We start from the raw sequence: 13,911 nt of genomic DNA on the forward strand, positions 1-13,911 counted from the left end.
TATCTATATTATAGAAATTATTTATTATTATATAAAATAAAACTAAATACACATATACATCTTCCTTTCTTTTTTTACAAGCACGTGGAAAATAATTAGATTGTTCGTAAATAATATATCAGATTCAAATCTTGCCAAAGTCGATAAGATCAAGATTTTGATAAAAAGAACATTTTTATATAATTGATCGATGAAATTATATATACATGACTTTGAAAGTTAGTTTGAGTTTTTATGTATATTCGAAGCCAAATTTCCTCGGAGATTGGTTCATCCATTGTCCAAGGAGCACAAATCAAGTTGCACATTTTCTTGCTCAAAGATACATGTAGATTAATAGAAATTTAGATTTTCAAGTTGCTATTTCTGCTTGTGAAAAACATTTTGACTTATTGTCTTGCTAACAAAATTTCTAATCTTTGATTTTAATAAAAACTGATTTATTAATTTAAAAATGAATAAAATTAAAGGCTTAGCTGCTTCATTTGTTGTTGTACTTTGTTCATGATTATTTTGTCCCTTGACACGAAACACAAACACACTTTTTTTCATGACTTGTTCCTTCCTTGTACTCGAGGTGTTCCCCTCCAAACACCCCAACATTTTAGCCAAAATAAATAAATAACTAAATAACTAATGGTTACCCATGCAACAAATATATCTCATACAAGAGTTGCAAATATGATAAAATCCAATGGATAACATTGAAAAAATGGAAATAACCAGAAGAGAATTGATGAAATCATATTACGAAACAAATTAAATCCACTCGAGAACCATTTCCACACCTTCCTGTATTGAGTCGAAAAATTGAAGTGAATCCAAGAAAAAATTATCAACTGTGAAGATATTTTTTTCGGATTTTCCTATATTATATACTAGAGGAATGTTAAACATGTGTTTAAAAAGGTATTGTAGAACACACACGAGCAGAAAATTCCGACAAACAGCTAACGGATTCGACATATTAACATCCCGTTTTCGCACGTTTCATACCGATGGTATTGAAAGGTGAGACACTGCCACTTGGTCCCGGGCTCTCCTCTCTTATGTTCGAATTTATCATGGCTAGCTCATGGAGTTGCTGCCTCTTGACAAAATCCTGTGACTCATCCTTCAAGGAAACAAACAAAAGAATAATTAGATTGTGCAGAGATAATCGGTAGCAACCGAAAGCAAGAACGTTTTAGCATGTTCCAACTACAGAGAAGGTAGTATCGATGGCACTCGGTGGTCTTAGAAAGATAAAGGTTATAGAATTCACTGTCCTTGGAAGATTCAAGGATAAATGTTTAGCATTTACTAGTGAGTAGAACTAAAAAGTCCAGCTATTCAGACTTAGGACTTGCTTTTCGGCAATTTGAAATTTCAGAAAACAGAGAATTACACAGTGCAGGAGAATAAGTTTCTTTCATACAAGTATGAGGGGGTCTGTTTCAGATACACACCACTGGCTTTAGCAGTTCCTCGATTATCTCTTGTGCTTGCCGTAGTCTGATATCTACAACGTTGGCAGGTAAATCAGCCTCGAGTAGGACATGGAGTGGTTCATTCAGGTGCTCATAACCTGGTCGACCCCGTAGCTTCTCTTCCTTCAGATTACAAACACCAGCAGAATGAAGTTAACATTTAACATCAATTAAAAACTCAAATGACGCCAAGTAGCAGTAAATGTTCATTTCTACAATAAAAGTATTTCACCATATAATTTTGATTCTCCCACAGAAAAAATGATAGAGCTCTATCACAAGGAGGGGCGGCACAATATCTTACCTTGTCAGCGTCCTTTATTGAACCAAATCCTCTAATATACACTCGACATCCTGTAGTGGCTTCCACTCGTTTCAATGAATTTCCTCTAGGGCCTAAAAGTCGCCCCACAAAATTGAACTATGAGGCCATAAGATAGGCATTAAGAAGATACTCTAGTGAAGAAGGATGCATGCTAACCCTAAAGAGTGGGAATGCAGTCATGCACAAACAATGTATTATCGAGAGTCAGGGAAACCAGCTCCAACAAAATCTTACATTAGGATAGGTGTCAACAGGAATTTCTAGGCGCAAAATTCTTTTGACGGTATATGCACTATGACTTGCTGGAGTTCCATGCCAGTTCATAGTCATACCAGGGGGCCCGTACCTCTGTAAAACAGTGGAGAATCAAATGAATGTATATAGTATTAGTTACCCTGTGTTTCACCCGATGCAAAACATAGGTATGCTCACAATGTATTCAATTTCACCTTCAATAAGCCGAAAAGAATAGCAGAAATCGTGAAAGGTTATTGATGTATCTTTTGCAGAACTCCTCTTATTGAATCTTTAATTTGAAAGAAATTTAAATCCGGTTGTAAATTGTAATTGCCACAGAAAATGGCATCATAAACAATGTATTACGTGAACCCAACCCTTTATATATTACTTTCATAAAGAATTTTCCAGAAGCCGCATAGGTTAACCTGACAGTCCACATGATTCAAAGATTTGCAGTATACCAACCATATTGACTGAAGGAATTGTCATGTTTTAATGATTTTCATTTTTGCCTTGTGAACAGAAAGGATAAGGTGAGCTACTAATAAAACCCTCGCACCAAAAATTGGAAGGACTTACCCAATTTACAAGGTATATCATTTTTGGTAATAATGCAATAAAAGCACCCCTCTAGATAAAAACAGATAATCAGATAAATCAAAATTCAAAAAGGGAAAGGAAAAAACATATATAGCGCCACGTTTGCTTTATAGCCTCTATGTGCAACACTAGATGTGTATAGAGTGCACATATATGACAAAGAAACCAATTACCTCTTGAGTTAGTCCGTTCCAGCCTGCTAACCCTGTGCTACCAGCATTTGATAAAAGGTCTGAAGAAGCCATAGGGCTGGGACTTCTATGTCTTAGCCTCTCCAGTTCTCCAAAGCCGTTATTGGGCAGCATCCCAGTAACCCGCAAGATCTCTGGACAAATAAAAGAAATTACCATTCAAAATTTCAAATGATGATCAAACAGCAGTAAGATGTTAGAAGACATGTATTTTTTTATACAAAATACTCATTTACATTTAGATTCTAAACGAAAGATTTCCAAGACCTTATATAAAGAGAACAACTACATTAGCTTAAGCATATTGATGCTATTTACATGTATATTTAGATATTATTGATAAAGCAAGTTCCTCTCGCACCTTATTCCAAACCGCGCCTTAGCTAAGCTGGAAACTTTCTCAATGAAATGAATTGAAATTTACAAATTCAAAACCATTTGTTTGAAGTAAAATGGGAAAAAAAAACAGAAAAGAAAAGAAAATTTCAAGTTTTTACTATTATCTTGCATTATAACAATGAAAACTTGTATTTCCAAAACTGACATGTGAAAATATAATTTCAGACAAGTTAAATAGCATTTGTTCTCCATTAAAGAGGACTATGCCGAAATTCTATATTTCTAAATGAAACCTAAAATAAAAAAATCATATAGTAACAAAATAATTATATTTACAATGCAAAAGACTTGAGTGTAAGGATAGATGTTGAATCGCAGTCCACAACCAGGGACACAAGAATGATGCAGAAACAACTAGCAACACGAATTATCTAGAGCCAACAAGCACATATGAAACAAGCAGCGGCTGTCTGAAAAAGGCAAAAAATATCCAGACAAAAAGAAGAAGATCCAATTAATTCACAAAAGATAACCTTGATTCAGGAGTCTGCTACAAATGGGAAGAGCTTGTGCGAAAGGACCTATATTTTGATGCTCCGCCAGTAGCTCTGATAAATACCGACCGCTAACATTTGTTTCGAATCAAACACAAAAAGGAGAACCCATATTAATCAGAATCTTTCAAGTAAATTATAAAAAGAACACAAACCAAATACTGAATCAGACCTGTCCGCATCTGGGATGCTTCTAATCTGAGGAGACACGGTTCTGGATGGCGAGAAGTTGGGATTGTAACGACCCGCCATGTGGAGCTTGCAGATCAAAATTTCAGCTGGTCGGTGTCAACACCCACAACTCAGAAGATTCAAAGATGGCAATGACAAGAAGAGAAGAGAGAGATACAAAAACACGGAATACCCCCTACCTCGGTTTCTGCAAATAAATAAATACAATAATATCGTTGATTAATAAAAAAAACGTAGAAAAGAGCTGTAAGAGGTAATTTTAACACAAGGGAGGGGGAAAGGCACGGCAAAATCGCCATTTTTTCACCTGTGATTTGCCTCGGGCTGAGATTTACTAGACGCTTAAAAATTGGCAGTAAAATCCATTGGGCAAGTAGAGATTACTCTGTAAAACTTCGGCTGCTCGCTGCCCGAGAATTATTGTCGTGGATGATTTGGGAGATCACACTCGCTGCCAACCTATGCTTGCTTGATGGGTTGAATGTAATGTATTATTATATAAATAATTATTTAGCATACAAAATGAATCAGCTTTGTTACCATTTTTTTTCCAGAGTGAGTTTATGTGAGACCTCACGATCTTAATCTGTGAGACGGATCAACTCTATCTATATTCACAATAAATAATAGTACTTTTAGCATAAAAAATAATACTTTTTCATTGATAACCCAAATAAGATATATGTCTCACAAATACGACCATTAAAACCGTCTCACACACATTTTTGTCTTTTCCTTTTTTATTTTGGCAATCCACCAACGCTCGATTTTTCTAATAATTATATTTAATTAATTATTTTTTAAATCACCCTTGTACACACTAATTTCAAATATAATTCAAATTATTTTTTTTATTAATACTATAATTTCAAGTAAATATATAATACAGAGTTATCTTATTTTAAATAAAATAAAATTTTAATTGATTACGTAGATGTTCGAAGAAATGTTATTTTTAGATAATAAAAATGTGTGTAGGAGCTATTGGAAGGAATGTTCATGACCAAGCCACGCTAGCATGATTTGTCATTTGTAAGACTTGCGAGTCGGCTAGTGCCAAATTTCAGCGCGAGTCTGGAGCTAGTAGCCTTTTTCTTCCTCTGCTTCGACTTTACCTACCCACCATCATTTCCTTCAAGCTACCACCGCATCTCATCGGATTTCCTAATTTAGGATTGCCGGAGCCCTAAGGTCAGTTTCCTCCTGAAATAATCAGGTGAGTAGCTATGCCGTTGCTTTTTCTTACTTGGACCATACCTGCGTCCTCTCGTTATGAATCTCGTTATTTTTTGTATATGATCGGACTTGGTAATTATTTTCTATCTAGTGAGGTCGAATTCTTTTTTTTTTTTATATCGCAGGAATTTGATATCTCTTCTGATTTTATGAAGTATTTGTTTTTGTCAGTAAATGAGTAGATTCAGTTTGACTACGGATGCAAGTGTTTTGGAGGAATCTTCTCAGGTATCAGCACCGAACAACAATCGTGATACTCTGGCGATGAACAACACGTCCCTGAATCTTCTTTCGACCACATGTGCTGTATGTCAAAGAATCTTATCGTCCGGTAATGAATCAGGCGGCCCAGAAGCCATGACGGGTGTCTGTGGAGATTGCAGATTCTTGTTAGACATTGAAACCACTTCACCTGATGTGTATAGAAGGAGAATGCCTGGGGCAAGAAGGAGAACTTATGGGAGTTCTGAGTCAATTGAGAATTTGTTTTCTCAACAATTTTCTGAATTGATTGCTGTCGAAAGACAAACACACTCAGTAGCGGTGGACCTTGATAATCAATCTGTCAATTATTATGGAACTGGAAGGTTGGTTCGGCGTTTTAGTTCTCATACTACTCCGAGTGGGTCTAGAAGATGGAGGAGAGTGTTTTCTGACACTGAAAGTGATGGTTTGGATTCTCTATATGGGGAGAGTGAATCTAATGCCAGCATAATGAGATATAGGGTTTTCATGGTGAGGGTGATACCTTATCTTCCAGTGCCTATGGTGGAGATTCTGATGTGTCAGCAGATGGGCAGAGTTTTTTGGAGGTAGGAAATTTTGGATATGCTGATGGAGGAGGTGGCCCAGATAGTGATACAGATATTGATCCAATGAATGCTGGTGTCTACCATTGGAACTCGGAAGATCAGGGGGAAGAAGAAGATGATGAAGATGAAGACGATGATAGTGAATGGGAGGAAGCTAATGCTGAGGAAAACATGGTCGAGTCATTGAGAACTGGAGACCATCTTCATGGTTCATTAGGATTCAACAGGAACAATTTCTACATGGATTGGTCCAGACAATCACATTCCCCTCATGTTGATGGTACGACTTCACTTGAAGCTAGGAATAGGACTCGTGCCGGTTATACTGAATTGTTATCCAATTTTGAAGAGTTGGAGATACAAAACTATGCCAGAGCTCTTGGAGATTACCTGGATGCGGGGATTTGAATATTCTCTGGAACATCTTGCTGAAACTGATATTTCGATTATGGGAGCACCTCCTGCTGCCGTATCTTTTGTAAATAGCTTGCCCCAAATTAAGATTGATGGACAGTATGAAAACCTGGATAATCTGTCATGTGCAATCTGCAAGGAATGTCCAACTGTGGGCACTGTTTTAAATCAACTTCCTTGTCTTCACCTCTATCACCCCTCCTGCATCTTGCCATGGTTAAGCACACGAAATACATGTCCTCTATGCAGATATGAGCTTCCAACTGATGACATCGATTATGAAGAAAGGAAAAGGAACGAGGGCAGTGAAGTTGAGGGCAGTGAAGTTGAAATGCTTAGTGTGCCTCTGAATGATGTTAACGTTGATGGTTCCTCAGACGATATAGATGATGCTGTTGTAGACGAACTTTCTCAGTTTTATCACGGTGTAGGTGTTCAAGGGGAACCAGTTAATGCATATTCCGATGCAGAGAACAATGGCCAGAAGATTCCAAGAAATAGATGGTTCTTTGCTGCTGCAGTTGCTCCTATAGTCGGTATGATCGGTATGTCTCTCATGTTATGGTTAGGCAAGCCTTCGGTGAATGGAGTATGCTCAGGTGGCCACATTCCCTATCGCAAAGAGAACGGCCAAAGGAGGTGGTGGTCGTTCTTATAACTTGTTATCTAATGGTCGAGTGGTGTAACCATTCGAATGTTTTCGTTTGGAAATTCCGAAAGCTAGCCTAGTAGTTAGAATCGTGAGACACATTTGTCGTCATTTCAATTGAACACGATGATTATTGTGTACGCATGTATCTTAAAGGGCACGCTCATTCCGCCGTTTGTTGTTCTAGCCTTGTAGTTATAATCGTGGGACACATTGTTGTCATTGTGATTGAACACGATGATTAATTTGTTTACGCATGCATCTTCGAGGGCACGCTCATTCAGCCGTTGGTTGGTCTGGCCTCGTAGTTGGAATCGTGGGACACATTTGTTATCATTTCGATTGAACACTGATGATTAATTTGTCCTACGCATGTATCTTCGAGGGCACGCTCATTGCACCGTTAGTTGTTCATTGTCATTGGCAGAGGCACTTGTTAGAACTGTGAAGATCATGGACTATACATACAAGAATTGAAAATCTAGGGAGGAGAATGTCTTTATTTATTTTGGTTTGATAAATAATTAAATCAAATGATAGCCTCAACCAAGAGCTTTACAGTATCTGCTACCATTCTAGAATACCGGTCCAGATCGATCCATCCGAACAACTACCGTGAATGCAATCTTCTTGTGATACATTTTAAAAGAGCAAGTGGAGATAAAGAATAATCCATCCAGCCATTGAGAAAATAGCAAAAATATGAACCCAGAATAATACAGCAGCTGCCTCCCGCCCACATCCTCTCAGGTTGGCAACAGCACCTGTGAATGCAGGGAGTGGAAACATCATAATTAATTTATTGGTTTATTCCTAAATCAATGTTCCATCGAATTAAACATGGAAATCTCTACCAACTAAAAGGTAATTTGTTTATGTATATATTGTGCAGTCTTCATAAAATGTTTACCTGCAAGCACAGAAGAGGGCATCGTATGCTGGAGAAGGAGGACAAATCTGAACATTTTATCATCCGGGGGAAGAAAACCGAGCTTGTCAGCTAGCATGACAATGCCCAGTCCAGTTGGAGGAACCAAGACCAGTCTCCCAAACACAATAGCAGCGGTAGTTCGCAAACCCAGTTTTGAACTACCTGGTCCTGTAAGGCAAATCATAACCACAAGTCACTTGTTTTGAACAGGCACGAGAATGAACTACTAACAATAGGCTATTGAAGGAATTTCGCCACAATAACTCGACTACATCATTTTGTAGTGTGCCAATTTAGATAACATATATACCATCCACTAGGTTGCCTCCTAAAGCCAGTAGTATGCAAGGAATCATCGCCTCCCTGATAATCATATATATATTAATAAAAAAAAATCATTTTTTTGCGGTATGGGAATATAAACACGGATAATGGACTCATCAAACGCTGTATATCAAATGATCAATTATTTTATGGAAAAATTCATCCATACTTTCACATTGAATAGCATTGTTCAATACCTCTTCTGCATTATTACTGTTGAATGTAATTAACGACCTTAACACGATGAAATTACGGAGGCTAAGACTATCACATGCACAAAAATTGAGGCAATAGCCGAACTAAAACCTATTTTGAGGAAAAAAAATCAAATCTTCTTCCTGATTGATGGGATTAATTTGTTTGAAATTATTAAATAAACTTTCTGGCCAACAACACTTAAGCATGTTATCTGTCCTCTTTTTGGGCTATCGGATTGACCTATTCTGTTTTAGTGCATTTCATGTCCATCTCTTCACGAAGTTAATGATCTAACATTGCAGAAGTAATCATTCAGTCATGAGACAATCAGTGCATCAATGTAAAATAATCGAAGTAATATGGCCCAAAGGTGAAATAACTAGATAGACTCATACTGGGAAAAGAAAAGCGTACCCGAGAATGATACAGCTGTCAGTGAAGAAGTAGAGAGGAGCATCCGAGGTAAAGATTAATTTCTTCAAAAAAGGAACACATCCTATAAATATGGCAACAACCTACAAAAATATAAAATTTCATGAGGAAAACCATTTGTTTAATACAAAATTTCATGGAAACAACAGTCGAGTAAAACAATGGGAAAGCCAGATTTTCTACCAAAATATTCAAAAGGAGAAACAGTGAATTACTATCCTCACTCTTATTTGTCAATACCCTGATATACATGCCTAATTGCAAATATCGGCATGTCTGCACATATAAACTAGAAACATGGTGTAAAAGTGCGATTGGTAGTGCGTAAAAAATTCAAGTTGGAGAAAATCTGTCGTGAAATTCCATATTTCTGGATCCATTTTGGAAACTTCTTATTAGGTGCAGGCTAGAAAAAGAAAGTAAGAACATTGCAACAGGGAAAAAGGATACTTATAATACAACATCTAGAAAATGCTGAAGAACGTGATGATTCTACTAATGCAAATGTTCGATTTTGAACTGGCCTTAATGATTGACAATGATAACTAACTTCCCAGTCAAATGCTGCAAACCATAAAAAATAAATACTATGACCAACATTCCATAGAGTAATAAAAAAGCTAATAAAAGATAATAAGAGAAACTGATCTTACAGAAGCAATAATTGGTGGTTGAAAGATTTGCTTGAGCTTCAATTTTTCATATATAACATTTAGAAAATGTTTAACCTGCATGGCAAGGTAGCAGAAAGCAAAATAAAATTAATGGCATAACTTATACCAACAAAATCCAATCATCCATATAAACTTCATCGCATGGCTGATTTTTGCTTTAAATTTACAAAGGAAGCAACGAGGTCAACAGGATTGATCAAGTTCAAAAAAAAAACTAAATCCAGGGCTTATTGTGGGCATCAGTCTTTACAATTTTTTGAGATGTCAAAAATTCCAAGAAGATTTGTAGCTTAGCATAAGCACTAAACGGTGGCTTTTTACTTTGTGACCAGAACAATGCCGGTACAGCTAATAAGTAGATCAGCATGCAAATATTCATACAGCTTAACAACGACCCGGACATGGAAACCTTCGTGTTCTAAATTTAGATAGAGGCAAAATTACATCTCTGTTAGATCTTGAATAAGAAAATGAAACTAACATAGGTTCTTCAGTTCTCACCTTATCTTTCTTCTTATAGCTAGAATCATTTGAAATAGCCTCCTCCATAAGTAGGGGAGCATTCTCAGGAGAACCATCTTCAGCAGCAGAGTTAGAGCTTATCCTTGTAGGATTCTTAACAGGAAGATTTTCGTCTTCAATATCAAATGTACCACCAGGCGGCGGTGCGAGCATATTAAAAACATATGTATATACAACAATTGCACCAACCTGTGGGCAAAAGAATTGCATAGTTACCATGCACAAAAAATGGACAAATTATGCAGAGAGGTTGTTGAAAAAGCCATATCATGTTTGAGTGGTGTGTACTTTTTCAGTTTTGATGCTAAGGATCATTATGTCTATCTTGGATAATTTCCAAAAAAAAAAAACTACACAGAAGAGGAAACATGTGAAAGGCCCCAAGGGTCTATGTAGCTCCAAAAGCTGCAAAAGGTGGGATGTGGTTTTCTTCATGTAAAACTGGTGTATTCGCTGAAGCTGAGCTGCAGTAATTATTGGACTAAAGAAAGCAACGTACCCATTGGCCGAATGAGATGTAAGCATTTCCATCTTGAGAACATTTACTACTGTCTCCAAACGGATTCGACTTATCTTGACACAATGCAGCAATCAAGACAAGAGGCACATTTCCAATATTCCCTGAAAGCAAAAAAATCAAGAATCCAACTTTTAGATTCTCGTCCTAATGTAATAATTTACGCTTATTTTTCAAACCAAACTTCAAAATGTAACAGCAAGTGCCCATTTTAATGCATGCCACTCGGCCTGACAACATGGGATCATACAGTAAAGAATGTGTTAATTTTAAGCATCATTTATCATGCTAGTGTCCTTTTATCCATGAATCATGGGGCTAACTCGAAACAAACAATTATAGAAGCGACCTTTATGAATCAATGAACGTGAATCTTATGCTTTTCACGCAAAAATTTTGGAAATGATATTATTAAACCATAGATGACAGAAAATTTTAATAAAGGAAGGAAAATTAATTATCTTCACTTGAAATGTTCATAATTATATTATGGTGATAAATTATTGTCACGTTCGTTCGTGCATGTTGCAATATCTCAAGATTCAAGAATAAGCTATTGCTCGTGACAAAAAAGCACCCAGACGAAATTGCGATCAAAGACAGAGCAAGAAAGTCACATTGCTCGAACACTTGTAATGAACGTCAGCTACAGGAATGTAATTAACCCTGGAATATTTACCGATTCCAATTTGAATTATGGTAAACTTGAAGAATGGGTACGGAGGACGAGCAATGCAGGCAACAAGAAGCCCTATAATAGAACCTGTTATAGTGGCTATAACAACATTAACGGGAATAAACCACCTGCAAGACAAGAACATGGATTGAGCACTTAAATCGGTCATTGCTATTTAGGAAGAGTGAATAACTGACACAAAATCCTTACCATTCGATCATCTTTTGAAAAGTAATGGCTTGTCCTAGTTGAGAGAATATCAAACATGGGAGCAGAAGTGAGAAGACGAGCTGCATCAAGTCGTACAAACAAAAACAATTGATAATAAGCCACACATCATTTGATGATAGGCCACACATGTGATATAAAAGCTGGAGAAAATTTCATGGTATCCGCTTACCCCATTTAAAAGTTTTCTTCCATTAGAAGGCAAAATGTTTACAAACTTTGAGGCCATAAGAAATCCGAGGAAACACATGGTAAAGACTTTTGCTATGGGCAGAACAGCAATCTTGATGCTTCCGAGCAACGACGTTCCGCCCCTCGGTGGTTCTGCTAGGACCTGAACCAGAAAACTTTGCCTTCTATCAATCATCTCCTCACCTTTAAAAAAATGTAATCTTCAAATTGTAGCAAGAAATAGTTATCCTTGACGATTGCAGTTGAGAGTCCCCTGGTGGATATGTCTCTTTGCCGTAACTTTCTATAATCTACAAAATTAAAAAAAATATATATATTGGAAAGCAGGGGAAAACATCAGAGAACCTGTGGATGGGAAGAATTTATTTATTTTTTGCCTCACACACATCCGAATATCTATTCTGACAAAAATTCCGTCTTTAGGAGGGAGTTTTAAAAAAAAAAATCCAAGAAAGGTACGTGATCGAACAAACCAGAACAAGTTAATGAATGATCACACGCCAATATGATCAGAAGAAACAATCATCAATTGAGAACAACAATTATCATACACACGAATTATAAAAGGAAAATAAAGAAAACAAAAAGGACACAATAAACCCACGAAAGATGACCAGCAAATCAAAAAGTCGACGACGAATAAAGGATAGTGAGGAGAAGAGAGAGCTGAAAGATACCCAAACAGGGACAGCTGCAATACGATATTACGAGGCAGCTGGCAGTAGCATGCGCTGATATTCCTATCACAGCAGCCCACACAACATAACACACCTGTTCTTTTCTTTCCCTTCAAAAATAGCAATAATAACACCACCACATCAACCAACTCTCTTCCTCGTGTGAACCCCCAAATAACGACGATAGACTTGAACCAATGATCACAATGATGATGATATTTAACGGTTCCTCTCCTACTCAAACCCTTCCAATTCCAGTAATACAGAATCGCCCGATTCCGAAAAAATCAACCGACCACCCCACTTCTTCTTCTTGTATCAAAGTTTCTCGAACGCGGCGGCATCCACCAAACCAAACCATGTGATGTGTTCTTGTGGCGTGGGGACCCCGTTCGGAAGTAATGCCAAACGTTGCTTTTACTTGGACGTTACGTGTGTGTGTGTTTGTATATATATATATATATGTATGTATGTATGTATGTATATATTTATTTTGTTTAGTTCGAAAATTTATTTAATATAAATAAAAAATAATAGTTATGAATTTTACTATCATATAATAAATAATAGTTATGTTTTGCGAAAGAATTCTCCAGACTCCATAACAAATAAATAAGCTGTGACATAATAATTGATTGAAGTTTATTGACATGAACACAACCAACGACTTGTTGCACACCTTGTGTGTAACGTGATATCGTCTCACATAAGTTTTTGTCATATATTAGTTATTATTATTATATTATCGTGCTAATTTTATATTTTTATTAATTAATATATAAATGTTGGTTGTAATGTCGTTATTGTCGATTTGATAAAATGAATTCCGATTGAAGTGACTAACTACATTCAATTCTCCAAGTGTTTGTTATGATTTTAGTTAAATTATTTAAAACCACTCATAAATAAATAAAAAAATTAATGTGGGGAAACGAATCTTATTCATTGAAGATTTGGGAGAGAAAACAATTATTATTCTAAAACTATTTAATATTTAAATTATATTGTTGATTTGCAGCGATTGTTGCTGCATGTGCATGGGGTTTCTTTTCAATTAAATTAAAAAAAAAAAAGCCAGCAAAAATTATTGGACATTTTAGAATTAGTCGAGTATAAATATATTTAGCCATCGAGATCTTGTGAGATATCACTGTGTACGATTGATGCATTTGTCATGTAACAATCTTATTTTTATATAATAAAAATTTAAAAGTTTACATTTTATAAAAATTATGTTTAGCCATAAATCGATTAATAAATAGTACTCAACTTTAATAATAGAGACAGTCTCCATGTCAATATCGACAATAAAAGTAATATTTTTTTATGAGTTTAGTCAGATATCCGTCTCACAAATTTCATCCGTGAGATAATTTTATTGGAGTTTTTGTGTGTATATAGATCTATAGATAGATACAAATGTTAACTTGCTTTCGCCTTAGGTGCCTCTCACCTCCGGCTCGACAGGATTGTGAGAGGAGGTAAATCATGATGACTCAATCAACCATCAGTAACTAGC

At 36.2% G+C, this 13,911-nt stretch overlaps 2 protein-coding genes and 1 pseudogene across 8 annotated transcripts; 1 reads left to right on the forward strand and 2 right to left on the reverse strand.

The window, feature by feature from the left end:
* Nucleotides 1-749: 749 nt before the first annotated feature.
* LOC140818558 (KH domain-containing protein At2g38610-like) lies at nucleotides 750-4,380 on the reverse strand. Of its 3 annotated transcripts, none has more exons than XM_073178575.1 (8): nucleotides 4,218-4,380; nucleotides 3,891-4,097; nucleotides 3,698-3,789; nucleotides 2,808-2,959; nucleotides 2,029-2,142; nucleotides 1,774-1,890; nucleotides 1,388-1,592; nucleotides 750-1,114 (listed from the first exon to the last, which is right to left on the reverse strand). In XM_073178575.1, the coding sequence occupies exons 2-7, from the start codon at nucleotides 3,968-3,970 to the stop codon at nucleotides 1,437-1,439; spliced, it is 711 nt and encodes a 236-aa protein (XP_073034676.1). In that variant the 5' UTR covers nucleotides 3,971-4,097; nucleotides 4,218-4,380; the 3' UTR covers nucleotides 750-1,114; nucleotides 1,388-1,436. The 3 variants fall into 3 exon arrangements, with proteins under 3 accessions (XP_073034676.1, XP_073034669.1, XP_073034660.1); XM_073178568.1 differs by having other exon boundaries at nucleotides 1,449-1,592; nucleotides 3,698-3,786; nucleotides 4,218-4,378; XM_073178559.1 differs by having other exon boundaries at nucleotides 1,449-1,592; nucleotides 4,218-4,377.
* A 513-nt stretch (nucleotides 4,381-4,893) lies between these two features.
* On the forward strand, nucleotides 4,894-7,207 carry LOC140818608 (uncharacterized; annotated as a pseudogene).
* A 345-nt stretch (nucleotides 7,208-7,552) lies between these two features.
* Nucleotides 7,553-12,805, reverse strand: LOC140818580 (protein PIN-LIKES 6-like). Of its 5 annotated transcripts, none has more exons than XM_073178610.1 (11): nucleotides 12,487-12,805; nucleotides 11,696-12,005; nucleotides 11,506-11,585; nucleotides 11,299-11,423; nucleotides 10,602-10,723; nucleotides 10,082-10,291; nucleotides 9,560-9,634; nucleotides 8,889-8,989; nucleotides 8,263-8,315; nucleotides 7,932-8,120; nucleotides 7,553-7,785 (listed from the first exon to the last, which is right to left on the reverse strand). In XM_073178610.1, the coding sequence occupies exons 2-11, from the start codon at nucleotides 11,888-11,890 to the stop codon at nucleotides 7,664-7,666; spliced, it is 1,272 nt and encodes a 423-aa protein (XP_073034711.1). In that variant the 5' UTR covers nucleotides 11,891-12,005; nucleotides 12,487-12,805; the 3' UTR covers nucleotides 7,553-7,663. The 5 variants fall into 5 exon arrangements, with proteins under 5 accessions (XP_073034711.1, XP_073034686.1, XP_073034718.1 ...); XM_073178585.1 differs by having other exon boundaries at nucleotides 12,393-12,805; XM_073178617.1 differs by lacking the exon at nucleotides 12,487-12,805 and adding an exon at nucleotides 12,320-12,340.
* Between the last annotated feature and the right edge of the window lie 1,106 nt (nucleotides 12,806-13,911).

Source organism: Primulina eburnea, chromosome 2, assembly GCF_022965805.1.
Source record: "Primulina eburnea isolate SZY01 chromosome 2, ASM2296580v1, whole genome shotgun sequence".
In the NCBI taxonomy this organism is placed as follows: domain Eukaryota; kingdom Viridiplantae; phylum Streptophyta; class Magnoliopsida; order Lamiales; family Gesneriaceae; genus Primulina; species Primulina eburnea.

Excerpts from the sequence above, each read along its gene's own strand:
- LOC140818558 (XM_073178559.1), bottom strand. The coding sequence starts at position 3,970 with ATGGCGGGTCGTTACAATCCCAACTTCTCGCCATCCAGAACCGTGTCT. Across the intron at positions 3,790-3,890 it reads AGCATCCCAGATGCGGACAG|CGGTCGGTATTTATCAGAGC; the intron begins GTCTGATTCAGT and ends AACAAATGTTAG. Across the intron at positions 1,891-2,028 it reads CTGTTGACACCTATCCTAAT|TTCAATTTTGTGGGGCGACT; the intron begins GTAAGATTTTGT and ends ATGGCCTCATAG.
- LOC140818580 (XM_073178610.1), bottom strand. The coding sequence starts at position 11,890 with ATGATTGATAGAAGGCAAAGTTTTCTGGTTCAGGTCCTAGCAGAACCA. Across the intron at positions 11,424-11,505 it reads TTTCAAAAGATGATCGAATG|GTGGTTTATTCCCGTTAATG; the intron begins GTAAGGATTTTG and ends CTTGTCTTGCAG. Across the intron at positions 8,121-8,262 it reads AGGAGGCAACCTAGTGGATG|GACCAGGTAGTTCAAAACTG; the intron begins GTATATATGTTA and ends TTTGCCTTACAG.